At 41.8% G+C, this 27,802-nt stretch overlaps 1 protein-coding gene across 10 annotated transcripts in view; it reads right to left on the bottom strand.

Moving 5' to 3' along the window:
* The window catches only part of ERBB4 (erb-b2 receptor tyrosine kinase 4), a 649,063-nt gene that overhangs the window by 188,409 nt on the left and 432,852 nt on the right, over positions 1–27,802 (bottom strand). For all 10 annotated transcript variants that reach the window (XM_030018184.2, XM_030018186.2, XM_030018189.2 and 7 more), the window contains exons 5-7: positions 14,889–14,954; positions 4,929–5,047; positions 1,004–1,145 (exon numbers count right to left, since the gene is read on the bottom strand). In XM_030018184.2, the coding sequence (XP_029874044.1) occupies positions 1,004–1,145; positions 4,929–5,047; positions 14,889–14,954 (327 nt within the window). The remainder of the gene's footprint in view (positions 1–1,003; positions 1,146–4,928; positions 5,048–14,888; positions 14,955–27,802) is intronic.

Genomic DNA, 27,802 nt, shown 5'->3' with positions numbered 1-27,802 from the left:
AGTGTGTGGTATACCAGTTTCGTAAAATAAAAAATACCTTGCTTTGAAAAACCCACCACTCTACTCCAGACAGAACTAAGCCTTGACAGTCACAGCCTCAGCCTACTGTCAATCTGAACTTCTCCACAGAGATTCAAAATTTGGATTTTGGTTTGGGTTGAACTATGGTTCCATTTATTATAGATTACCCATCCTTCTTGTATGTAATTTATGGATAAAATAATTAATGCACAACACAACTGTAAACCTTGGTGAGAATGAAAGGGAGAACAAGAATACTGTCTCCCTTATTTTTCTTTCTAACTACTACAGCAGTATCAAAGACTATGTAAGTGATGACCCTCTAATTTTTTCTGTTACTTGTCATCATCTGACTGGTATCTCAGAAGCATGTGTTCTGTACATGCATGGGATTATTCTTTTTTTAACTCCCTCTTCCCCTCTAATTTTACTCTGGAGTTTTAAGACTGTATTTTTGTCAGTATTGCATGTTTTTTCCGCATTGGGACAGAACTGCTCAGAAAATATTTATGGCAACTTTCTGTCAAACCATCATTATTCCAAGTTAAGAAAAGGGCATCAGTACCACGAAAGCATTTGGTGCCAGGTAGTACTGGTGGTGGACTGTTATTTTTGTGAAACAGATATTTATACCCTTTTACAATCCCACTGTTTTAACAGTTAATTTTGAAATTTACAAATGCCGATCTAACGCATGAATATAACAAGTAGTGGTCATGAATACAGAAACCTAGTGAATTCCCTTTCTTTAAGAAAATCACTATAGTATAGGATACTTGGGAAGTGTCAGCAACCCAGAACGTTAACACACGACTTTAGTCAACACATCACTGAGTTATTACAGGCTGCAAGCACATGTGGAGTGATTTGAGATACTGCACTATGCACTTAGCTCTCATTCTCTCACTGTTTTCTAAGGCTCCTGAAACGCAACACGAAACCTTCCATCCCTGCAGGAAAAGGCAGCTAACACAGCACTTACGTGGGCACTTTTTGACACAAAATGCCCCATAGGTGTACTTGGCATTGTGATTATGCTCCAGTTGGAAGGTGGTAGGGTTGTATACAAAAGTCTGGGGGCACTGCGTGACACAGGCACCACTATCATTGAAATTCATACAGGCCTGCAAAACAAGGGAGAAAAAAATATTAAATTAAATCATATAGCTGCTTTTGTTCGTCTGTTTGGTTTTTTTTAGTTTAAAATACAGTCTTGATTGTTCAGACTTGTTGCAACAGTGAGGAATGTGATATACAGTTTCCTAACCTTCATTTTGGCTACTTACATTTCTTGCTAGGATCTTGGCAAATACATGACTTATAAAAGGGGGGTCACTGAGCCCCCTTAATCTGAAACACAGCTGACTGTTACAGCACTTCCTACAAAAACATAACAACACTGTAATTTGTTTCATAACTATTGTTACTACTACCAATCAATTAATTCACAACTTGATAGGACATTCTAAAACTTCCAAGAGTGGACAGCTATTTATCACAGTCAGTCTAAACAAATGTTAAAGACTTTTTCAGAGGTCCAACCTTTAGAATCCCTACAGCATGAGTCCACCATCCAGCTGAAAACTGAAATTCCCAATTAGAAAGCAAGAGGGATAAGAATTTCTTTTGAGCTAGCACAGGAGGGGGTCATTTCCCTAAGTGGCAAATTTAACAAGGTCAGTTGCTTCACACACTGAGAAAAGAAAATAGGACTTTGTATCACTTAGCATTCAAGCTCAGCCACCCACAGCTGACAGAGGACAGGGCCCTGACAAATGAAGAGGCAAGTGTGTGGATAGAGAAAGTAATGGTATGCAGGGAAAATAATTGACCATGCAAGGTTGATAATTAGTAATAGAAAAACACCACCAATTTTGACATTCCTTATCACCATGTATCGTGTCTATGGTTTTAACCACAGCTTATAAAAAACTGTTGGAATAATATTCACAAAGCATACCATAAATGTCAAATTTCATATGAATTTGAAAGCTGTAGCCTGGCTTGGATCCCCCTAGCAGTTTAAGCAACCACTGCTACTGGATTCTGCTTCCCTACTACCCTGTCTTCCAGAAGCCAGGCTACTTTAAAAGTTTTAGTCTAGGGATGAATCCTTCTGGTCCTTTTCCAGGTTGTAAAAAATACAGATGGTTTTGACTCTTTAAAGGGTCAATAAGTATACCAACATGTGTGTCGTGACCCCTCCCATCCAGGGCTGGGACTGAGAGAAAAAAGATTCTTCTCTCCTGCTGCTTTTACTAACAGTCCTTATCTCCATTCAGATCAGGACCAGCAGGACTGACGGAGGTTACTTGTTGTGTCAGAAGATTTCAGAATGGAGAGGCTAATAAAGTAACGAAGGGAGAAGAACAAAATCTGCTGCTGAAAGGGACAAACAGGGAGTTCCATGATGAAGGCACTGTCCTATATGGAGCATGAGCTAAGCCAAACTGCCGATACTGTCTTTTCTGTTTCTTTAAAACACATATTACAAAACCTGTCAGTTTCTCACAGAACCAGATCTATTTTTTTTCTTACAAAGATAAATAGACTCAGTTACTTCTTTACTAAGAACTGGACAGGAAGTCTACCCTATGAATAGGGTTGTGTCACTTTTTTGGTTCCATTGGGCACTCAATCAGGCCCTCCTATGCATTTCAAGTTTTAGACCCAGTTTGGTTTTGAACACAAGATAAGAACACCTCTAAAAGTTTGTTTTAGCATGTTTGCTTGCAGTTATGTCAGATGATGATTATTGTCTTGCTTTTAGAACTGAATATGCAAATGATTGTATGGCAGCATATGGAGGAGGATGGATGAATTTTATCTAGAAATACCAAACCCATATTTACAGCAGGATGCTGTTGCAAGCTGCCATAATACGCTAAAGGATTTGTAATGCTTCATAAACTGCACTTTTGCTTATTAATAAATACTAATTTCGTTTGTTTCCTCAACGCATTTTTTACATCGCCTGTTGACTTAAAAGGTACTCTATCATGTACATGACAATCCTCTGATAACGGTTTAGCAAATTCATTAAGTAAAGCACACCAATACTCTTCGGAGAGATGGCACTTCTCAGGAAAAGCTCATCTCAAAGACTTGGGAACTTTTAATTTATGACTATAATGCTTTGTATACATTTGTAATTGCTTTGCCAATTTATGCAAACTTCTAGCCTTTGTTGTTAAATGCTGCTAATTTGTGAATGAAAGCACAGGAAAATACACAGGGAAAAAACAAAGTTCTGTAACTCAGCTGAAAGATAAGCACAGTTGTCTATAGCCTGAAGGGTTACACTTTTCACCCAGTGTGTACTAAGCAAGTAATGACTAGTCCTGAAAATTGCCAGACCCCTGCTGAATTTCTTTTACATTGCTCTCAGGCCAGGAGTGAATGAGAATAAAGCCCTGGGTGCTTCTCTGCTGGATCAGAACAAACACACTAGTTGATTTTTAGCACACATATTTCCATAACTGCCACAATTCAGAAAGTCTAACTCATTTTCTTACAGGCTGCAGTATTACAGAACTTATGCTGCAAATAACTTGTCCTTAACCTTTGAAAATGGACACACATCAACTCATCATCTTTGAGGATGTTCCTCAACAGTCACACGGGAGCAGTAACTGCATTCTTCCTCTTCCCTTTACCTATTTAGATAGTACATGACATGGGAAAAAATGTTATTTTCCCATCTCTCTAGTCCAAAGCCAACATGGAACTTCCAGCGAGCGTTGGTACAGGTGTACCATGTGTGCTGAGTATCTACTTGTGCAAAGACCCAGCCACAAAGAACAGCTTTAGTAAAACCTGTCAGCAGTTAAGTCAGCCCATTACTGCATTTCATCAGCAGTAAAAGAATGGCATTTAGAATGCGTTTTTGAAGCATAACACCTACAACTATCAAATGATACCTGAACAGTGAGCAAGTTTCAGGTCCAGCCAAGGAAAGATTCATTTTTGCCAGTTCATTATGATACACTTGCCTACACTATCAAAACATCTGCAATTTTCCATACCATAAGATCCCTCCTCCCAATCCTATCTGGCAGATTTTAAAAGGAGCGTACCCAACTTCGTAGATATTTGGCTCTTCAATCACTTGGGTACCTTTGAAAATCCACCTCTGTGCACGTTCTAGTTCTAGGCTTCTTTAGGCCTAGGTTTGCTTCCCCTGAAAACATCAGAAAAACTTGTCTCTGCAACCCAGTGTGATGAGCTACACATTTTTTGAGATCAGTGTTGGGTTCTGAAGCTGCTTACACTATTATAAATAACGGACTACAAACAAGACAAATTTGTCTAAAGGCCTGTATGTTCAGATTGTCTGTTTTTTAAGGAAAAAGTTAGCCTTTTCCTCTTTTCATCTTAAGCACATGTAGTAGCATGCATTTGAGGTAGAGTATTTTGGAAACCACTTTCCTTCCATCTCCATTAAGAAGCATGCCCAGTAAAAAAGCTGAATTTAAATCAAGTCTGGCAGTAATAGGGAACACCTTTCACAGAGAAGCTAAATTGTATTCTTGACTTTCAAATAAAAAGCACACAGAGCAGTAATAAAAGCCATGCTCAAATGTAATGATAAATACTTCTAAAAATTCCCTATCACCTCTAAAAGTTAATTTTAGAAAAGCAAAAGATAAAAAATCACACAGATTAGCATGTTAATGGTTCCCAACCTGTATTTACAAATCTCATAAATCTGTTAATGGGTAATATTAAGTATATAAGCAATGTTAACATAATGTGAAAAACATTAAATGCTAAAATTTGCACTCTAAATCTGGGAGTGTGCATGCAATACATTAAAAGGAACAAAATTGTGAATTTCATGGATTAAAGCATTAAGAATTTGCAGTGTGACTGCCAGGAACAAGAAAAATGAGAAGTCTCACACATACAAAGCAATCAGTGTCTTTAGGTCCGGAACAGCCTCCAGCGCATTCCCGGTGGCAGCAGTCGCTGACGTATGGCCCATAGCATCGTCCATCACACTGCTCTGCACACACTGTCTTCGTTACTAGGAGGCAGGAAAAATTATCATGTCAGAATCAGAACTAAGGAGAGAGCTCTTCAACTGCACACTGAGGAAAACAACAAACTGAACAGCATACTGAAAAAACCCTCAAGTTTTAAGGTAATTGCTTCAATGGTACTGGCCACTTCTATCCTCCGCAATATCTTCTCAATACCCTCTTTAGCAACATATATGTTGTGTGAGGACTATGGAGGAAGAATTTTTAAAGTGTTTGCTCTTACCCTTGGAAATTTAGGTGGAGTATTATTTTCAAATTATTAGTTTTTGTAAACAGCTGATGGAAGGATATAAAAAAAACCCCACAAAGTAACAGAAGAGCCCATCAGTTCTGTGTGAGTTTTCCCCCACAAAGAACAGCAACACTGAGTAAATGAGTGAAATTCAGAGTGAGGCCAGCAATCTCAGAACCAAATACTATTCCTGATGGCAACCCATTTGACAAATAGGCCATGAGATAACAGAACAGAACACAACCTACAGATTGGAACAGATCTGGAAACACCACTTACCTTTTCTAAATAACACAATCCAGCCTTCATTCACAGGGAAACAACTATATTCTACCAACTGCAAAGCACAGTAATTTAAGTGTGTCGTGGTTTAACCCCAGCTGGCAACTAAGTACCACACAGCTGCTTGCTCACTCACTCCCTCCCCAGTGGGATGGGGGAGAAAATCGGAAGAGCAAAAGTGAGGAAACTCTTGGGTTGACGTGAAGACAGGTTAACAGGTAAAGCAACAGCTGCACGCACAAGCAAAGCAAAACAAGGAATTCATTCACCACTCCCCATCGTCAGGCAGGTGTTCAGCCATCTCCAGGAAAGCAGGGCTCCATCACACGTAATGGTTACTTGGGAAGACAAACACCATCACTCCGAATGTCCCCCCCTTCCTTCTTCTTCCCCCAGCTTTATAGGCTGAGCATGACGTCATATGGTCTGGGATATCCCTCTGGTCAGTTGGGGTCAGCTGTCCCAGCTGTGTCCCCTCCCGACTTCTTGTGCACCCTCAGCCCACTCGCTGGTGGGGTGGTGTGAGAGGCAGAAGAGGCCTTGGCTCTGTGTAAGTACTGCTCAGCAATAACGAAAACATCCCTGAATTATCAACACTGTTCCCAGCACAAATCCAAAACATAGCCCCATACTAGCTACTGTGAAGAAACTTAACTCTATCCCAGCCAAAACCAGCACAAAGTGTTACCACACTACTGTACCTCAGGACTTAATCTTGTGCAAAGAATGGTCAACAAGTGGAGCATCTTCCTCCCCTCACTCAGCTATAGCTTCTATCTTTATTTTACAGAAAAAGAAATCAATATTATCCACAGACCTATACCAACAACTGACTACAGAATGCCAGGAAGCTGTGCTGTCAGCTGTCTTTTGATAAAAGCAAGGATGCTACACTTCTGTAATTAACCTTTACCATTTATTTTGTTAAAAGCATTTAATTACTTCTCTATGGAAAACACTTTTCAGGAAGCCAGAGAACGCAGAATTCCATCCAACTTTCTGCTCGATTCTACTATTTAATGTATCAGTAACTGCTTTATAAGTACTTTCCAATCCAAATTCCCTCCACTACTTGCCGGAAATACTTAAGGTAATGCCAAAGCTTCTTGACATACACAATATTTATTTAGAACATAAAAATGTAAATAACCAAAGAGAAGTCATCATTTATAATCTACAGAATAAAGTGCTGCACTTTTAGAGTAATTCCATCTTGCTGATACCAGAGGCAAACCCCCAGACAGAAAACACTTTCGTGCCTTATGCAATCTAATTTAAGAAATAAGGGAAATTTCTGTAAATGCACTTGCTGTCAACCCTGCTAGAGAAACAGGATTTGTTTATTTAAGTAACAGTATTGGTAAACATTAGGACAGAGATAGAAAACAGTGGCATATGTTAAGCAAAACACACATGTCACAGTATGCCACCACCACACCATTAGCTGATAGGAAGAGAGCCTCATCTCATGAAAACCAATTAAGACCTCATTTAGTCAGTGACTCCAATAGTTTTCTGCCACTTCAGAAATTGTTCCACAGCACCTTGATTTGCACTGGCCCGGGCACCATCTGCTTTGACCTCAAAGGGAGGCAAGGCCCTGATTCCTCCTGACATGACAGACGATCCTATTTGCCAGAGGGTCCCCCTCTACCATCAGTGGAGAGGCACAGAAGCCAAAGATGTTCATTTCATCCTGTTCCATGACCCAAATCCTCTGTGTTTACCTGTGTCACACCTCAAACAAGGAGCTGGCCCCCTGTCATGGTTTAAGCCCAGCCAGTAACAAAGCACCACGCAACCGCTTGCTCACTCCTCCCCCCCCGGCCATGGTGGGATGAGGAGAAAATATAAAGGCAGGCTCGTGGGTCAAGATAAGGACTGGGAGGGATCACTCACCACTTATAGTCATGGGCAAAAGACAGGCTCAACTTGGGGAAGAAACAAAATCAATTTAATTTACTACAGATCAAAACAAAACAAGGATATTGGGAAGTAAAACCAAACCTTAGAACACCTTCCCCCCACCCCTCCCTCCTTCCCGCCTCAACCCCACTCCCGGTTCCCTCCATCTCCTCCCCCCGGCGGTGCAGGGGAACGGGGATGGGGGTTGGGGTCAGCTCCCCACACCTTGTCCCTGCTGCTCCTTCCTCCTCAGGGGGAGGACTCCTCACTCGTCCCCTGCTCCACCGTGGGGTCCCTCACACAGGAGACAGTCCTTCACGAACTTCTCCAACGTGAGTCCTTTCTGGGGGCTGCAGTTCCTCACAAACTTCCCTGGCATGGGTCCTTTCCACGGGCTTCAGTTCTTCCCAAACTTCCCTGGCGTGGGTCCTTTCCGCGAGCTGATCTTCAGTCACAAACTGCTCCAGCGCGGGCTTTCCCATGGAGTCACGGCCATCTTTGGGGGCCTCCGCTCCACCGCTCCCCTCCATGGGCCGGGGGGGGACAGCCTGCCGTCTCACCATGGGCTGCAGGGGCATCCCCTCCTTCCTCACTGACCCGGTATCTGCAGAGGGGTTCCTCTCACATTCCAATCCCCCTACCCACTACCGGTTCCCCTTCTTAAATCTGTTATCCCAGAGGCGCTGCCACTGCCACTGGTGGGGTCAGCCTGGGCCAGAGGCGGGTCCGACCTGGAGCCGGGGGAGCTTCGAGCAGCTTCTCACAGGAGCCACCCCTGCGGCCCCTCACCCACTACCAAAAAAACCACGCCACACGAACCACTCCTTGTAGCAGCAGCACGGGGTGCACAAATATGGCTGCCCTCCCCCGAGCATGCTCAGTGCCCCCTTCTAGAAGGTTCTGCAGGCAGAGGGCGCACTGTGCAGGTTCCCCTTACCAGCACCACTCCACCTATCACACCCTAAAAAATTACAGTGCACCAGCAGCATATTTCTTTCTTTCTTATTTTTTTTAATTGCACTGGAGGCAGAGAGCCAAGGAGCTAAATTTCAGGTGGATAAAATCAACGCTGCTACAACAGGAAAAGAGAAGAGGACACGATAGCACGCCACGGTCACTCACCAGCAGGATGCTGTTAAAAAGCATTCCTTGCTGTTGCTCCACAGCAATTTAATGTTTTGCTTAAACCTGAGAAGTTTTGGTGTAAAGCACCTTTGTGCAGACAATTAGTACAAGCCACCTAATTAGCTCAGTTATAATTTATTTACCTCAGTGCCAGCTGCTGTTGGGAGCAGGTCAAGATGTCCACCATGACTATATAACCATTGCTTCCCCGTGGAGAAGGATTCCTAGCAGACTTTTAAAAGGGCAAAAAGGCCAAGGCCCAGCAGCATGTCCGATACCATCAGCTGCAAAAGGTACTGGGAATCCTCTGCTGCCGCCTTCCCAAAAACAAGCCCTGAGGAGGTGAATCCCGTGCCTCGAGGGGAGGAGGGACCTGCCTCTCCTGTGCCTGGTGTCCGTGACCACAAACCCCACTGACCACCCACTGGCATATTTAGAAAAGGCACGGTCTTCTCATGAGTTACTCATGAGTACGTCAGCTCATGAGTTACTACTTTTAGCAAGCCAAGATCTGTATTTGCAGGATTACATACTTCTTTCAAGCTGAGCTGCAGATAATAGAGCTTCCCTAGGCTGTAGCTTAAACAGCGGCGGGGAACAAACTCCAACAACAGCAATGGATTTAAGCAATTTACTGACATCTTTTCAGCAGTTTTCACACTATTAGGCTAGGACAAAATCATCTCAATTATCACCCTCCTGTAGAGCCACACTGTAAGGCTCGTGCAATGTATAAAGTTATAGGTATTGTAAATTTTTTTTTAAATTCCTCAACTTTTTAAGACACTACAATGATTTATTCCACAGTGTTTCCTTTTTAAAAAAAGCAAGAGCACCCCCCGCACCAAGGCTGACCTGGAGGGATATGGCCCCCTTTTCAGCACAATACTTAAACAGAGTGCCTTCAAAAAGCATACTCTGCTTATGATTAGGCACCAGCTTAATGAGGCCCTCTACTATGCTGTTCAGGATAGGGAACATTTTGAGTCTTCCTGAAGACTAGGAAGTTATAAAGTGGTTTGCAAAATTCGCAATTACAGCAAAGGTTTGTCACTGTTTTTCCCTAATTGTTTATTTTACTGGGAAAGCAAACAATGCCAACAGAAATGCCAACATTTCATTCTAGGAGAAGACCACAACATACCCTATTTATCTTCTGGTTCACTGCATGCTGTATTTGCATAACTGCTATTGATGGTCCAGATCTGAGGACAACCTGTCAGATATCTTCAGGGGCACCACATACCCAGACAGAAAACAGCTTAGTGCGCTCTGAATGTTTTTAAGGACTCTGTGCAAGACGGTCTGCAATGAAGGGTTTTCCCCAAAGCAAAAAAACAACCCCGCAAGGCAATAGTAGGTATTGTTTGAAGTCCCAAAACAATCTGATTGTTCAGATTCCAGTAAACATAACTCAACAGTTCAGCTTCCTGCAATCACTATCATGGGATAAACCCTATAGAAAATGTACATAGGTGCTCTGGTTTAAAAAGATAGCAAGCTTTTTCCTGGCAAAATTTCCTCCAAATGGAATCAATTGATTTTACAGCTGTGACTCAAGACCTATCCGAAAGGGTGAAACATAAAGGTAAATATTACCCAAAATATCAAACTATATGTTAAGGCTGATGAATGTTGGTGGGTGTCTCCTAGAGGGGACATGTGGCTCGAGATGGTGCCAAGAAGAGAGTGGGGACAGATGGTAGGGAACTGAACAGCAGCTGTGAACAGGCAGCATCAACTGAGAGCAACCCTGCTGCAAGCTGAGAGAGTGGAGCAATACCGACCTCCTCCTCCTGCTACCTCGTGTGGAGACTGTTCACAGGGGAGCTGGTGGACAGGGGTGATCAGGACCCCTCACATAAGGTCCTTCTTGCAGCTTAGATAAACATGTGAGATACAGGAGTTCTGGGCTGGGACCCCAGAGGAATTTTAAGTGCCAGATACTCATTTCTTCATCAAACATAACTGTGAAGAGACCCTTCAGTAATCACAGCTGAGACCCCAAGTTTCGAACCAGACTTTTGAGGGTCAGCACAACTACCTGCCCTGATGCCTACTGACCCTTTGTGGGATCCCAAGAAATCTGAGGGTTCAGCTGCACAGAACTGTCACAGTTGGGGCTGGGACAGCAATGGACAGCGACAAACACGGAGGTCTTGAAAAAACATGCCATGCGTTGCCACGGGTTTCTGGGGGAGTGTAGAACACTGACTGTCAATCTCTACTAGTATTCCTCTGCAATATAGCAATAAGCTGTGTTGGGGACAGGGTGGAATGGGCACTTCATGTATGGGTGCAATTAATCAGTCTCATTGTTTCCCTTAATCTTTAATTATGTCATGGCACTATAAATCTATGAAGGAAAAAATGGGAAGTAACTGAAATCAATGAAAAAGTCTTATGAACATGCAAAGTTATTAGAGAAATACAAGGATTTTAATTAAAGATGCTGGCTCCAAGCAAAAACGTTGGGTTACCCTGATTGATCTAAGCTGCTGGTTCAGCTCTTTCTGTCTCCCCCACCAGGCTCCCGCTTGCCTTTTGCTACTTTAATTGGGCACTTACTGCATCGGCACCTTCTTTTTCTCAGCAACATCAGCTGCACAAAGACTGTATAAATACAATTATGCTCAGGCCAAACCCCTGTACACGTACACAGTCATGGAACATTTTACATTTGCTGAATGTTTATGTTTCGGTTTTGATTTAAAGGCTATTTGCCTTTTTTGCATTCCCTTAGTTGGGCCTATATTTTAATTTAGATTTTTCTCTTTTGTTTCAGTTACATTCTTCTAGGACAAAGTGCATAATCTGTCATTTTAATAAAATAATGTATTCAATTTGTAAAAGTTTCAATTTCTTTCCATATGAAAAGTAAAAAACCCAAACAAATTCTTAACAGACATCAACAGCAAAAATACTAACAACCTAGCATAGATTTTCAAATTTGATTAGTAACTTCCAAAAGCATTTGTTCCTGTGGGTTTTTTTAGTGGTTTACATTCTATTTAGTGGGTGCTCAATCCTCTTTGAAAAATAGATTCTTTTTTAAAGTATTTCCACATCAGCCTTTCCTGACACTGAAACAAAGAATATTGTCTAACTTTTAAATGTTCAATATTAATATTTACTAATATTTTAATTATAATAGAAAAATGGATTGTTAACTGCATAAAACAGTACCCTGAAATTACATCTTCTCTACCTCCTAATGGAAAAGCTTATTTTAAATTTCTTATTAACTGTCTTCTTAAATACATAAATTTTCTTGTCACATCTAGAGAGACATTAGGACAGGGTTAGATGCAGGCGGTGTTTCAGATAGAGTTAGAAGTACAGAAAGACATTGCTGGAAGGCAACATAAGAAGCAGCTAGGTAGATGATATTCATGCAAAAAACAAAAGGATTTTGATTTTTTTTCCATATGTAATTTGAAATGAAAGACAAGGATTAAGATCTTTCATTTTTTATCCTTTCCCAGGAAAATAATTTAAATCTTATCTTGGGGCGGGGGGGGAAGGTCATTAGAATTTTTTGCTTCAGTGACTCCATAAAAAAAATGAAATTATTAAAATGCAGACGTGCTTCTGAGTTGTTTCTAGGAACAAAATAGTTTGACACTGGGATGTAGTATTGCTGAAGTATTTTCCTACATGCGTTTGAAAGACATGTATCCCCAGGGTGACTAGGTTAAGGTATGCGCTATGTTTGTGATACCATTCATCCTACCTCCAGCTTGCATCTAAGAATAACATTTATGAGCTTGAAAGCCAGGCGTGTTTTTTAAAGTCAGAAATGAAGGCAGCAAAAGCATAGCATCACTTGTATTTTTATGTTTTGAGTCTCTACTCACATTCTTTGCTTCAAACAGTTTGCAGAAAAACACGTTTTGAGAAAGTGCAATGAAGAAATGCCCATTGCCAGCCTAATATTCAGTCTTTTGCTTAAATCCTGCTCTTTACCCAAGGTGCAGCAAGGTCAAGGAGGCAAAGAGGAAGTATACGATATAAAATTAACTCCTGTCCCTGACAATCAGAGGCTGCAGAGTGTGCTCAAAGGTAAAAGGCTGTAGAGTAGCTATTTCAAATTAGAAATGTGTGATCTGTGTATCTCCCTGGAACTTACATGGCATATGTCTTTCCATAGTTTATTATTTTAAATCCACGGTTGTGCCTTAGCCTGTCCCCACTGTTTGGATTTGAGAGGGCAGTCACTGTGAAGAGAGAGATAGCTGTCACTCCTGGAGCAAACCTACTGTGCAGCTCTGCTAAGCTTCTGACTTCACAACACTGCAGATAAGTTTTGCTCTCTCTGGATTTACTACATTAATCCACCAAATCAGTTTACTTATCTGAGAGCAGTGCTTTGTAGAAGTTGAGACTGTGGGAGCTGATCCTGCCACATGGACTTGTGCAGCCACACAGAGTCCAGTTGGACTTTCCAACTTTACATAAGGCTGGAGCCTCCGCTTGCTGGAGCCAAGGCCTGAGGCAGAATCTTCTCATCCTTACATAACTGCCAAGATTTTCTGGTATTCTCGGATAAGCTAAACACTTAAGGCCTAAATAAGTCTACTCAAGTTCGGATGAATTACCCAGGTTCTTACAGACTTACTAGTTTTAATAGAAAACAGGCCTCTCATTAGGACAGAATAAAAACCAGCATTAATTAATTCTAACCTAACCATGATATAAAATGATTTGGTCAGCTAGGGTTTAAGTTCCTTTCCATTACCTACTCCAGCACATAACCTTGATGTAAGGAGACTTTCTGAGCACTGACTTCTTTGGGGCTTTCATACAGACTGCCAGCAAAGGAAGGAGACGTACCAACTCGATTCAGAGAAAGAAGAATCTGCTTAGCATCACTGTACCTGGTTCATTATACAGTTATTCCTACAACCTGTCCTAAAGCATTTTTAGTCACACCCACAGATAAAGCTCAATATGAAACAGTAATATAAGAACATATTAACTTTAGTGGAGCTGTAACTGTCATCAGCTTTACCAGCAACATCAGCCGATGCTCCTTAACGAAAAGCAGCACCCGGCAAGGTGGCAGAGCCTCTGCAGGCGCAAAGCTCTGTCGCCTGTGCCCCTTGCTTTGCCATGGACAGGAGGCCAGCTTGGATTTCCTGCTTGTGCTCACTCGTAAAACGTTCATGTCAAGCTGCCTGCCGTTTCTAATTTCCTCTTATCTTGTACTCCAAGTAGTCAAAAAAAAAAAAAAAAAAAAAAAAAGGCATAGTTGCACTGTTCCTAATATTTCCAACAAAAAAGGCAGATGACATTGAGCTATCATCAGTTGAGAGAGTTAGTTGGCGTGCTCACTTGATAGCCGTTAATTTGTCACAATCCCCTCCTCCTATCTACAACTCAGCCAAGGAAATAAGTACAAGCTAGAGCAGTGCTCTCTGGGGGAGATATCAGCAACCGTTTCATTTCCTATGAAGATTGACTCCAGTAAAGGCAACCAATTTCCACCCTCCTAAATTTCAAAGAAAGGAAACGTAAAGGATAGCTCTATTCCCGTAAGGGTGGTGGGGGGGGAACTTGTAGGAAAAGGCAGCTCTCAATTTTCTCCTCTCTTACATTTGCTAATATTGTGACTGCACTTCTAGCTCTTTAGCGCCTACCTGAAGGAGCTGAAAGCATGCAAGGAAGAAAGTCTCTCGATATAGTTCTTTTTTATTCATTTTAATACTCTCTAAATTCAAGAGGACGGACAGACATTGTGAACAACCCTTCACTTACTACTTCCTTCACAAAACCCCTATTATTCTTTCTTTCAGTACAACTCAAATACATTCCAAAGTTATTATAAAGAGAATAATTCTGCAAGATAACTAATATTCCCAGGCTCCCACTGAAATTAAAGAGTATTTTGGCATTAGGAACTTTGCAGCATCAGGCCATCATTAAAGATCTCCAAATCTGCCTTGTAGTTTTTTCTATTTCTGCAGTATTCATTTCAGTGTATTCCAAAATAACCACCAATATTCTCAGGACCCATGCTCCATGTTGCTGTCAAGAAGTGAAAAGATAATTCAAGTTAGCTTAAGCATTTTTAGAAAGCACAAGGGAGGAAAGAAAAACATAAATTCACATGGGTGGAAAAAAAAGTAGATCATCTGTTGGTAAAAACATACAGAAAAAAATTTCAAATATTTTAGAATTACACTAAAACCAGAATTTATAGTATCCCTCCACAATTAAAAAAAGTAGGATCCCCGTTACATCATTTTTCAGTCCTTTGTTTCTGAGTCTTGCATACTTACAGGTCTGGCAGTGATTCTCTGTGGGTCCCCAGCATCGGCCTGTGCAGGACTTGTGGCATCGACCACCTGCAGGACAGACAGAAAGAGGGACAGATTAGCAATGTGGCTTCCTTTCATTTCCTCAACATCCAGCAACTGCTGAAGAGGAGGGTCCATCTTATCTTTGGAGGGTTTTTTATGCTTTACCAAGGTTAAAACAGTGCCTGTAAAAAGGCCCAGATAAATAGCCAGAATTGGTGTCAAACATATATGAAATTTGGCTACTTTTCTAAGTGCCTTATACCATAAATAGCTCTCTGCTACGTACAATGACTAGGATATTTTAAGACATAAAAAGATGAACAAGTCTGGAGGACTGAGGAACAATTTCATCACCCGGTGATATTACTATTGCTCTGTATGTCCTATGTAAGACCCACTCATTCCTCCACAGGAGAAGAGATGGCTGTGCTAGAAAGGATATCTATCTCTCTCATGTTCAATTTCATCTGAACAGTGGGGCAATACACTCAATGCCTTTGATTAAAAGCCACCCCTCTCCCCAAAAGCTTGCATAGTCTTCACGTCCAATATCATGGTAAAGGAAATGTGCCCTGTCCAACCATTTAACCCCAGCAACAGCTAAGCTTACAGGACCTTTCCCTTTCTGGCTGCTGGTTCTCCAATTGCCTGCGGTTGAGCTTCTGAAGGAACCTCATGTTCCTTCAGAACCTAGAGGTGATGCTCTACATTGTCCTTCTACATGCTGACAAGTTTAGTCCCTTGAGAAAAGGAACTGTGGGTGCTTTCATTGTGAAATACAGATGGAGGAGGAAGAGTTAGCAATGGTAGCTTTTACAAACTACCTAGTAATTAGTGACTGAAACCCGCTTGGACTGAAGAGGGAGTTGAATTCACATCTCCCATTTCATGGCTAAATGCTGACCACTGTGTGAGGAAATGGAAAGCAGGCAGAAGAACTGGCTCATTTTCCTCTAGCTACGTCTTAGGTTATTTGAGAAAACACTCAGTCCCACACCAGTCCTGACTGTGAGTGAACGGAGACCTCACTCCGCAGTTCCTATCCAGATGTGGCCAGAGCTCAGTTACACTCCTGCTCTTAGTGCTTCTCCCTCCTGAATGCTCCCAGAGCACACACAGAGAGCCTGCCTTACAGCACCCTAGCTGCTAAAACCCAGGTGTGGCAGTGCCTGAGGTGTAGGCAGCCAAGCCCTTTACACCCAGCCAGACCTGAAGAGATGATCTGAGAAACCCAACATAAGCATTGTTGAAGACTATGCACAGTCCTTATCGCTGCGCTTTTGACCACAGGAACCTAACCTCATCTTTGATTAAACTTTTATTCATCACTGAATACTGCTGAGATTCTATTAAGCCAATTTCCCCTTTGAACCTGATCCAGAAGCTTACCTTTCAGTCCTGTATTAGCAGCAGCTGCTGTTAACACTGCTCCATTACACTAAATCAAATACTTCCCACGTGCTCTGATGGGAGATAGCGTTGGAGAAAGTGCAAAATATCTCTCAGCTAAGGTTGGATCACCCCAAAAGAAAACACTGCTCCTCTTTTAGCAGTGTGCTTATACCTACGAGACGTTATACAGCTGAGCAAACCCACTGTGACAATTGTGTAAAGTCGGACTTTCTGTCACTACTTTTTCAAAGCTAGCGTTCTTCCCTCAGCACTCGCACAGCATTCACGGCGCTATTGATGATGTTGTATGGTAATTACCACACTGTATGCCAACTACCTTGTTAAAACTACCAGCTCCTTGCTGCATTCATGTTCATTTAAAGCAATTATACTTGGGAAGTGTTGTTGCTGACATCACCAGCACATAATTTGCTGTCACATTCTGCCATCTGTTTATTTAGATCACAAATGTACTATAACTACATAAAGCAAACTCATTCTGGCTGACAGGGAGGGGACTCCATCTGGCATGAATAATGCAACTTTAATCAGTAATAACGATTATTATGATTATTAAGAGACTGCGGGAACCCTGTGCAGAAAGCAAATAAATCCCTATTCATTTATAAGAATGGAAGTTTAAAAAGAAGGTGAGGTAAACAGCAAATTAAAGGAAGAGTTTTAACAGAGGAGGCTTGATAAGATACAGTTTGTTGATTTTGGTGCTCGCTCAGCTGAATAAAAATGATCCCCAGGAAGTGGGTTTTATAAACTGGCTATCCCTGACCAACAGAAGAAGCGGGAAGGAGAAAGAGTATAGACCTGGATGCACATGCAGATAACCTTCCCACCACTTGCTTTGCTTGGTCCTCACCTGAGCTGGAGCGTCCTTGCTGGGGACAGCTTGGGAGGAACTGCAACCCATGGACAACAGAGCCTCCTCTTGCAATACTTTATTTTATGCCTGATCCTTCCTTGTGGTCAAATCTCATGCCTGGCTAGCTTAAGGGGTCTGGAGTTTAGGAAGAAAGCCAGAGGCCTTGCAGCTAGATGCAGTATAAAGCACTCCACAGATCACTTGTAACCACATATTCCTGAGGCAGAATAAGGCAGCAGTTCTGCTGCTTCTTCCTCTTTCTGTCCCTGGATTCTACCGCCTTCCAAAACATACTGTATGCACTGGGCTTTCCACTGCAATACATGCAGCGAGATAACACAGAAGAAACTTCAAGCATCCGTCCAAGTGATCTCTAACTGGGGACTCCACCCACACTTCTACAAAAGCTACATTTAAAATAAAAATCTTCGTATTCAAAACTTCTACGTGCTGAGCTGATCCTCGGTACGCAACCAAAAATGTATTCAGCCACCTCTATTCCTCCTGGAAATAAAAGCAATCCAGCATCTTCAAAAATAATTTAAAATTTTTTTTTAACCTGCATGTCTGCTTCCTGGTACATGACTTTGTTTGGAGTGTCAGATGATCATTTGCATTTAAATAGAGATATTTAACAATAAAGCAAGAAAACGCTGCTGGTTTCCTTTTTTCTCATTGGGAACTCAAAGTGTCTCTTTCATTGTTTTCACTTTTCTTAGCTGCACAGACACAACAAGGAGCTGAGCTTGTAGGCAGCACACCTCTGAATTGCATTGCTACATGTCCTTTTGAAGGTCAAATATACTGAGAATTAAAAACAAAAAACAAACTCCCTCCAAATAGTGTGTCTATATTGGTTTGTTTGTTTAAAAAGAAAAATAACTTTCTTTGCTCTCAGTATGAACTGGTCCAGATTCTGCCCTCACATAACTCAGTATTTCACCTGTTTTTCCCCATTGTAATAAGGACAGATTGCTACCCATTAAAGATCAGCTCTGTAAATCTAACACAAAAATAGTCCCATGGAAGTCAACATAAGTAGTCAGAACCATACAGAGCATTCATGTGAGGAACAGGTCTCACGATTAGATTTGTGCATCAGGCTTAAACAATAATAAATCTATTGGCCCTGAGACTGATGATGTCCTTGGAATAATTATACTACTTCTTACAGATCTTTCTGTGTGTATGTATTAGGATTTTTAGATTGTAGGGAGCTGACAGATTTGAGAAAAAAATTAGCAAATGATTTGTGGTATAAAATAAATTATTCCTGTTATTCCTTGTGTCTCTGAAATATTCTAAACCTCTCCAACATACAGCAGTTAGGGCTAAAAGAAATAACTAACGAAGAAATGGCAAACCATGAAACTGCAGAAGTGTTCTTCCTTTTGTTTTGATGCAGCAGAGAGTAAACAGGTAGAATCCTTCGCCCACTAGTCCTTGACATCAAAAGATGCTCTATGTCCTAAAGTCCTGGTGGCAATCGGCGGGACCTAGGAACACTCAGCAGCAGTAAAACAGCCCATCTGCAACAACTCATCATGTATGTTCTTATTACAATCAAACAGTGATTCAAGAATTAGCTGGAATTTGGCCAAAAAAAAATTTCTGCAGGGCTCTACCTTGTAAGCGCTACCTTGCCCATTCACTTAATTCTTGTACATTAGTAAAGGCACATTAGAAAAAACGTTTTTTTTTCTTTTCTAAGTGAGATGAGGAAGAACCTGGAAAAGTCTCCTGCCCCATTACAGGTGTGATGCTAGAGCATATTTCTGCTCTTGAATAGTAGCATTGTTTTGCATACACGATGACATTTTATTCATTAGATTGCAGAGGAGGAGGGAAGGAGTTAAAAGGAGGCTTACGTAATTTTACAGGGCTTGTTATGAAATCTAAGTTTAGAAAGGGCAGATTCCCACTGGAACATAAGAATTAATTTTGCTTTGGCAAATTCCATGCGGAAAACCAATGGCTCATCTCCTGGACTCGTCTTCCCTTGGCCAATACTACTGCAACAGATCTTCATTATGGACTCTGGTACAGAGTATCATTGTTGTAACTTCCAGGATAGAGTTTTATTTGTGGGAGATGCTTCTGCTCTCCCAGCTGGGGAAAGTCACCAGCAGAAAACATTTCCTCACTAGCTTGGGAAAGACCAAGGTTACTTCATCCTTGTGCTTTCCTGAGAATTGAGAAGGGCTTTCCTTTGGCTCCAGACTGACTTTATTACTTCAGGAACAGTAAAACCGCAAAGGATTAAGTTACTGACAAGACAAGAAAAATGAAGTCCTCCTCTTAGCTCTCAGCTCAGTGTAGTACAGAGGAGAAACACTGCTTCTTCCCCATCAGCTATGCCAGCTGCATCAAGCAGACCTCTCTCAGTAGGAGAAGGAAAGCAGAAATAAGAGATGAAGTGGTCTCACTTTGCACAAAGCTTGCATTTACAGATGGTTTCTATCAGGTTAATAAATCATTAATAAATGTTAGCATATCTGCAACACACTGATACTAAAGTGGGAATAAACACAGCCAAAATAAAGTGGCTTTGATGGTTACAAGCCATGGTTATAAGCAGCCTCTTTACTTATCTAACAGTCTAAAATAATTGATTAACTATCAAAACACCTATAAATCATTTATTAGCTTCTGTAAGCTATTTATGAACTCATATTTTGCCTCAAAAATTCACTCCTACAAAAATGCTAGAGATGCCATCTAGATGTTTCTAGACGTAACTAGCCCTAAGGTCAAAGAAGTTCCAGGTATACTCTGCGGTAAGAGTCCCAGTCTCTTCTTTCCATTGCTTAAATGGGACAGAAGGTTTAAATACGCTTGCGTGTTTTTTCTAGGCAGCTAAAAGTCCTTAGTTTTATGTATGAAGAGATAACAAAATCAAAATATAACTCAAACACCGCAGCACAGCATTAACGAGAATTAAAGATACTATTGTTGTGATGGATTGTTCTGCTTTTATCAGGCTGTAATGCTTTCCGTGTCCTTGTCTGACTACTCCTATTGTCACACATTCATTCATTTATTCACATTTCTTTGCTAAGTAAAAATCATTTTGCATTTTCTACCAGCCCTGTGCTAGCCTTCAGATCTCTTCTATTGATTTGAAAGTTAATTACCTAACAGAGACTTACACTTTCCAGGATTTCATTTCTTTATGGCAGAAAAGACACATATAGCAAGAGAAAGTAAAACTTTCTGTAAAAGAAGAAAGCATCTTATAGAAATACCTAGTGCTCATTTTCTCTTACTCTCTGTAGAAGCATTATGGGATACAGAAATCTAAGGGTCAATTCCTCTCCTGCTATTGAACTAGGTTGCTTTCACTGATGTCAGTTGAGTTTACCTCGGGATGTATCACCAAATAGTTTTCCAGCATGGGATTAGTCCCATAAAATTCAAGCTTTTCTTTAACAAGCCATACCTGCACTGATATTGTTACTTCTGTTGTTGTAAATGGCAGCACTTCAGCTCACCTTTCTGTCTCATATCTGTGTCGTTGCTTCTACCTCGAAGTCTCCATGCCCAATAGAGGTACCCTGCACAAATATTAACGGGATCCCTTTACAGTGAAAACTCGCATAGTGTTCATCAATGATGAATACTTACAGTGTGGAAAAAGCACAGCACCTTTTGTGGATGCTACCACCATCCATAAGTCAAAGTTTTCTAGTACCCACCCCCTACCTGCCAGGTGGGTGCATCCAGGGACCACGGGTGCTCAATATCAGTGAAAGTAAACTCCTTCTAACGTTTGCTTCCAATAGGGACTTCCAACTCTGCTATCCTAGGCCTCTATCTTCCCCTCATCTTCCTCAGTAGATAAGAAGAGAGACGCACACAAATGGAGAGGGACTCAGGCACAGGCAGCTGAAAAGAAACTGGCATGGAAAATAGGTCTGGGAAATGAAAACAATCCAAGAGATATGCCCTGAAAGACAGGCAAGGAAAGAGATACAGGGACAGTGCGAGGGAGAGTGAGGAGAGGGAACAGAGATAAAACTGAACCAGCACTCAAGAAAACAAAACCTGAATACCAAAGGGGGACACATTTTCTTGAGTAATGTGGGATGGAGACAAGCCTCATGTGCACAGAGGGACCAGGGATCTGTTGAGAACTGCGAAATTACAGAGTATCGCTAGATACACTGGTGGCAGACAGTTTTGATTTTAAGAGAGATTGGCCACCAGAGGTAAAGGAATAAATGGAAAGTCAAGAAGAGCATGTCAGCAGCACCGAACAGGCTCAGGCCGGTGGATTCATATTTATCGCTGACAGCTCTGAGCTGATAGGAAGCTCACTGTAACGTTACTTCAGCTGCTACAGAAAAATGTCTTCAGGCCACAGTAATGACTACAGAAAGGGACTTCAGGGGGGTAATGAAGACACTGGTTATTTTTCTCCACTTGGAGCAGACAGCACTGGTAAGCCTGTACAACTCGATGCATTAATTGGGGGTTTAGTCTTCTACACAAAATAAAACCTTCATATATGACATAGTCTAAAACTTCACACTGATTAAGCAATTAGGAGCTATTAATTATCACTGCTTATAGCTGTTAGCACAGAGCAATGTAAGTGAATTCCCCCCACTGTGGTGGTGAATTAGTTCCAATCAGCATCAAATGCCTTTCTGAACACACACACACACAGGGATCCTGAGCAAATGGGGAGACACAGCCGGAAGGGTAAAAGGATAGGTCAAGTCATACCTGCTGCTTGGCAGGCTCATCAAAAACAACAAGCCCTCAGGAATCTTTCCTTGTAACTATTATTGTTAAAAAAAATATATTCCCCTCCAATAAGCCATAGATAACTGCCCATCCTCGCACACTTGCAGCAGGACCTCTGTTCCTGAACAGCAGAGCAGCTTGGTCCCTAATGGGGGTCTACACTGGGGTCAAAATGAAACACCTTCCCTCATATGGACCATCCTTAAAACACATGGATCACAGCAACCCTGGATCCCTCAATACAGGGGTAGCTCTTACTTTCCCTTTCCTCTGTGCAGGAGGAGAGAGTGATGTTCCACCCTCTGCAGATGTTAACACAACTCGGATGTGGGGTTATGATCCCCGCTTTCTCCTCTGCTTACTGTGATGAAGACTCTCACCTCCCAGGACAGCAACCCAAGAAACAGTCTACAGGCTCTTCTCTGGAAGGGGAGAGTGCAGAGCAGGCAGCCATCCCTCCCTACGACAGCTCTCCCGATGACACGGGGAACTCACTGGCCCTGAAGGGAGAGAGCTGGACACAGCATGCAACCATCCTTGGGTTCTTGCCCCACAGCTCAGTGGTTATGATCACTGGAGAAGGGGTACATCTAAATATCAATCCATGCCCCTAGGACTATTTCTGTATCTGACCTGATGATTACTTACTACTCAGAATTTCAAAAGAAGGAGTAGAAAAGACCCCAACTCAGACCAACCTGGGGCAGTTTCCACTGGGAAGTGGGAGATAGGAGGTACAGATTTGAATGCCTTCAGGCAAGGTAGGAAACTGAACCTTGCTCCCCTACGTCCTGGGGAACACCTGAACTGCTAATGTATTTCATAAAGGGGAGAAAAGCCCTTCTTATTGAGGAAATTTGAATGTGAGCAGAAGACAGGACTGTGAGGGGAAGGCAGCAGACAAGTAGGCACTGCAGATTCCCAGCAGGCAGAGACCATAAAAAGCCAACATCTTCTATGCTTTTGTATTCATTTCAGAATTTCCCCCCTGGTTTGCTCCTGGCAGGTACTATTTTAATGGGCTCCCTCCTCTGCATAGGGGTGTCTGGAAGTGCATGAATTTCGTATCTAAGCAGCAGCCACTGCAATACCTAACACTGCAACACCCACATCCTTCCTTGCCCTAAAATACTGCCCATTAGCTCTCAGCCCAGGTGCTTTTTATTCTGGCTCACAGCAACAGGTGCTTCTGTTTGTGGTGTAACAACACATGAAACTAAAAACCACAACAAGCCAAGCAGCAGTGACTCTTACTGAACACAGCAACCAGAAGTGCACCCATATCAGTGCCTGTAATAAATCTTAAGCCAGATATCTGTCCTTAGGTGAAGCAGCAGACTTACTGCCCGATGCATAATCTTGGCTGTGAACCGAAGGATGCAGATAAGGGTTTCTTTTTTGGACACAATGTGTAACACTGGATGAGAAATCTCTGCACTGTTAAAGCAAATTTTCAAAGGAGGTTCTCAACAAACTCAAAGACACACTGAAAAGTAAGTACCAAAGCTGGGGGTGTGTTCTTGTGCTTGTGTAATACCAACTCCTCCACCCTTCAAACAGATCAAGTCAGTCAATACCACATAAGTCAAAATAATGTCCTGTAATAATGTTCCTGTAATGCTGCCAAATCAGTAATAAAGTTTGAACAGAGGGGCATACAGTTTTCATTTTTTAAACAAAGTAATAACCTCAAAGAAAGGAAATGAGAAGGTGAAATTGAAGTGGCTTTTAAAATTAATTTTACTTTTTCCTGATGCCATGTAATATTCCTAGAGTCTGACTGGGTGCAGTTAGGTGTACTAATGTTCTAACCAACTTTTGACTCAATTAGATGGAAATACTAGAAAGGAACTAGAAAGGAACTCCCGTTTTTCTGGAGTCCATGAAATCCAGAGTCCAGTTTTAGACAAACTTTGGGTAAGTATCATAATATGCTTATTCAAATGTAATTGCATATTCAAAATGTATCTCTGGCTATTAGAAACAAAGCTGATTATTACAAAACAATACTTGAACAACAGAAGCCCTTTCTCTGTTGGAAAACAATGCTTGGGCACATACTCTAGTATTTAGATTCAGTGTTTGCTATATGCATATATTCAATGAAAATAATCATACAAACAAATTGCAGACTGCAATTTCCTGGATAATCTTCAGCTATCAAGAGATCTGCAGAGAGGTGATGCTGTGGACATTTTGTGACTATCATGTAGGTGTAATGCGATGAATTCAATACGAAGTTGTTTTCATATGTAGCGATTTGTATAAAACCACTTAAAACCCCTGGATTAAGTATCTTACTCTGCAAATATTCCCAACATTTCCCCTATGCCAGAACACCTCACTGATGATGGCTTTTATCAGTTTTTGAAAGTCAATTACAAGTTCCTACATGAGGATCAGAAAGAAGATTTTGAGATGTGAAATCTCCTTTGAATACTAGCCCAAGGAGATATGAATGTGGAGATCCTACACACAGGGACAGAAAGCATGAGGGACTGCAAGAGCATAAAATACACTCTTCTTTTTTGCTTTGCTACTTCCTTGTCCGTTACACCTTGTCCGTTGCTTAGCAGACAGAAGAAACTTCTCTTCTAGTCACTCAGCTTCATTTGAAGCCACCACACTGTCTTCTTCCCTACAGGAGGTGTGAAGGGATCAGACAGAAGCCCCTGAAACAGCCCTGGGTTTGAGCAGACCAGTGGCCAGACCTCTTTAGTCAGGCTGTCCACAAAAGCAGGACAGGAACTTTATCTGAGAATTTCTGCCAAAACAGGCATGTGTAACAAAATCCTTAAAAAAATGCAGATATGATAGCATTAAAGGCTTGGGGTGGTTTTGTGTTTTTTGCAAGCAACAGAACAGTCTGTTGGGAGAAGCCCATCATGATGCCAGCTGGCTCGTCCCAACATTGCACCCACCCACTGCCTGTGAGCGATACACCTACCCTCATGCCCTGCGCAGCAGCACCAACCAAGCCCACTCTGAGCTGGTAGCTGGAACGTGCATCTTCCAGATCTAACAAACAACTTCAAAAGGGTGGGAAGCACACAGCATCTTCAAGAACCAGTAGATACAATTAAGCGGCTGATTTTATAGTCGTCCTTTTCTTCCTCCTTCCCTAAGCAGCTCTTCAAAGGCAGCTAGCTAGAGCAGCTGGAGCTTGCTGTGAAAGACCAATTCCACCCACCCACCCACTCACTACAAATCTGCCAATTACCATTCAATTAGACTATTTTAAATATTTGGAATATTTGGGGTTTATTTCCTACTTTCAAGAAACACTGGTGTTTGTGATAAAGCAAGCTGCTTATAATGGAAAGGGACGCTTTCATTTAAACTGAAAGTCTCTCCCTTTTGCAATATACTGCTTAAACACCAATCTGCTTATAAACAGGTGGTACACAGTAATATGTTATACACAGACAGGTTGCCATTAAAGGATAAGCATTTACCAACAGTTGCCACACACGAATACATGCAGCACTACTTAAATTCTGTAGCTACAGAACTAGTGCCACTTTGTAGTATTTTTATACATCAGCATGGTAACCTGTGTCACTTGGTGGGTGACTTTCACCCTGTAACTGCTATAAGAAGGAAGGAAGATACTCAGAACAGGTCAGCACTTTGGCAGGGAGAGGGTTGGTTTTGGGGTTGGGTATTTTTTGTTTATCTTTCTGAAAAATACATATCTCACTGCAAAGAGATGCCCATGTCAGAAGTTCTTCAGAAACTGTTAATGCTGGCTTTATCAGTGCCGTCCTTTCTGTGTCTATGACTCCTAAAGATCCCCGGCTTTGTAGCAGTTCCCTTGCTAGATCCCTGGATTAGGCTCTGACAGCCTAAGGAGTTCTGTCCCTCACGGCATTATTTATTCGTATTAGCCAGGTACACTCGTGTTTGTTACTTACTTTTTATTCAGTGAACTCAACAGTTAGAGGCATTGTATTTCCATTAAATTCCATATCTGCCTGCCTTTCAAATCTGTTTCAAGGGCATTCGCCAATTGACAAATCCCTTCTGAAAATGCTGGTTGAAGGTATTTATAAGGAAACTAAACCGATTCCCTTTTATTCAAAACACGCTGTTCTGGGTTGAGGAAAAACATTACGGGCAACTTCAAGCAGTTCAGCTTGCTATACTAATGCAAAACAAGTTCATTATATCACTGGATTTCATGTATTCCTCCATGTTCAGCTACATATGCTTGGCAAAAACTATTCTTTAAAATCAGTTTCTTCTATTGCTATATTTGTCTTTCAATTCCAGGTAAATAAATGAATTCTGTCCTGACTAGAGGTTCCTTAATAGTAGGAAAAGCAACCTCCACATACGCTGAACAAAAGGCAGTTGTGGGACTTCCTGGCTGTCTATATTCAGCTCTGATATAAATTTTCTTTCCAACTGAGATATCCATGAAACTGTAACTGCTGCTAAAATGCAATGCTGCAAGCCCGTGAAGTGGTTTCTACATGGAAGGAGCTTTCACAAAATGGTTTAGTTATTTGTGGCTTTTTATCGAAAAGAACAGCTTCTCCTCCTGGCTTTGCCACGGTGACACTGGCGGCAGGGAACATATTCTATACTGAGACCACCTGTCTGTGGAGGCCCCGTTTGCTGGTCTCCAAACATACATTTAAAATGTTAATTGAACTTCAAGTAATAACCTCAATGAAAGGTTATAATCTAACAAACTCTGCAATAACGAATGAATTCAGGGTATACTTTCTGGAATGCCATTTTCTCTATAGGTAGTTTCCAATTTGCATGTACACAGAAGTGATACACTAGCTATTCTGAAAGTTGACTTTAAGCGCGAATTAGTCACTTCCCTCTTTTTTTTTTTTTTTGCCAGCATACCTAAATATACTGCTGTTACTCTGGCCTTCTGTAGAGCGAAATCCTTGTGCTTTGAAAAAGCACAAAATGTCTTGCAGGAGTAACTGGACAAAATGTGGTTATATCACCCGTGTCTTGGTACTGAGGGCTGGGGGTTTGATTTACAGAGGAGCATCCACTGGTTTAAAGGAAAGCTTTCCTTGTACTTATACTGCATTCAGCTCTCCCGAATCTTTACTAAGCAATGACATTTTTACACCCGAGGGAAAGGACTCCGTCCTCCCTCCCGCTCTGATCCAAGACCCCTGTCCTGGTTTCAGCTGGGATAGAGTTAACTGTCTTCCTAGTAGCTGGTACAGTGCTATGTTTTGAGTTCAGTATGAGAAGAATGTTGATAACACACTGATGTTTTCAGTTGTTGCTAAGTAGTGTTTAGACTAAAGTCAAGGATTTTTCAGCTTCTTGTGCCCAGCCAGCGAGAAAGTTGGAGGGGCACAAGAAGTTGGCACAGGACACAGCCAGGGCAGCTGACCCAAACTGGCCAACAGGGTATTCCATACCATGTGACGTCCCATCCAGTATAGGAACTGGGGAGTGGGGGCGGGGAATCGCCGCTGGGGGACTAGCTGGGTGTCGGTCGGCGGGTGGTGAGCAGTTGCACTGCGCATCATTTGTACATTCCAATCCTTTTATTATTACTGTTGTCATTTTATTAGTGTTATCATTATCATTATTAGTTTCTCCTTTTCTGTTCTATTAAACCGTTTTTATCTCAACCCACGGGTTTTGCTTCTTTTCCCAATTTTCTCCCCCATCCCACTGGGTGGGGGGGAGTGAGTGAGCGGCTGCGTGGTACTTAGTTGCTGGCTGGGGTTAAACCACAACAACCCCCCACTTCATGAGCGTGGCTTCCCAACTGCTCCCACGCAAGAGCATTTTGATGGTCCAGCTGGAAACACTGGTGTGTCCATGTGTAGCATTTTCTACAACTTAGCCACAGCGTAACTGAGAACTAGCAGAAGTTTGGGACTTT

This window comes from Aquila chrysaetos, chromosome 6 (assembly GCF_900496995.4).
Source record: "Aquila chrysaetos chrysaetos chromosome 6, bAquChr1.4, whole genome shotgun sequence".
Classification (NCBI taxonomy): domain Eukaryota; kingdom Metazoa; phylum Chordata; class Aves; order Accipitriformes; family Accipitridae; genus Aquila; species Aquila chrysaetos.
Note: the sequence above shows the minus strand (reverse complement) of the source record. Positions and strands in the feature narration are given on the sequence as shown.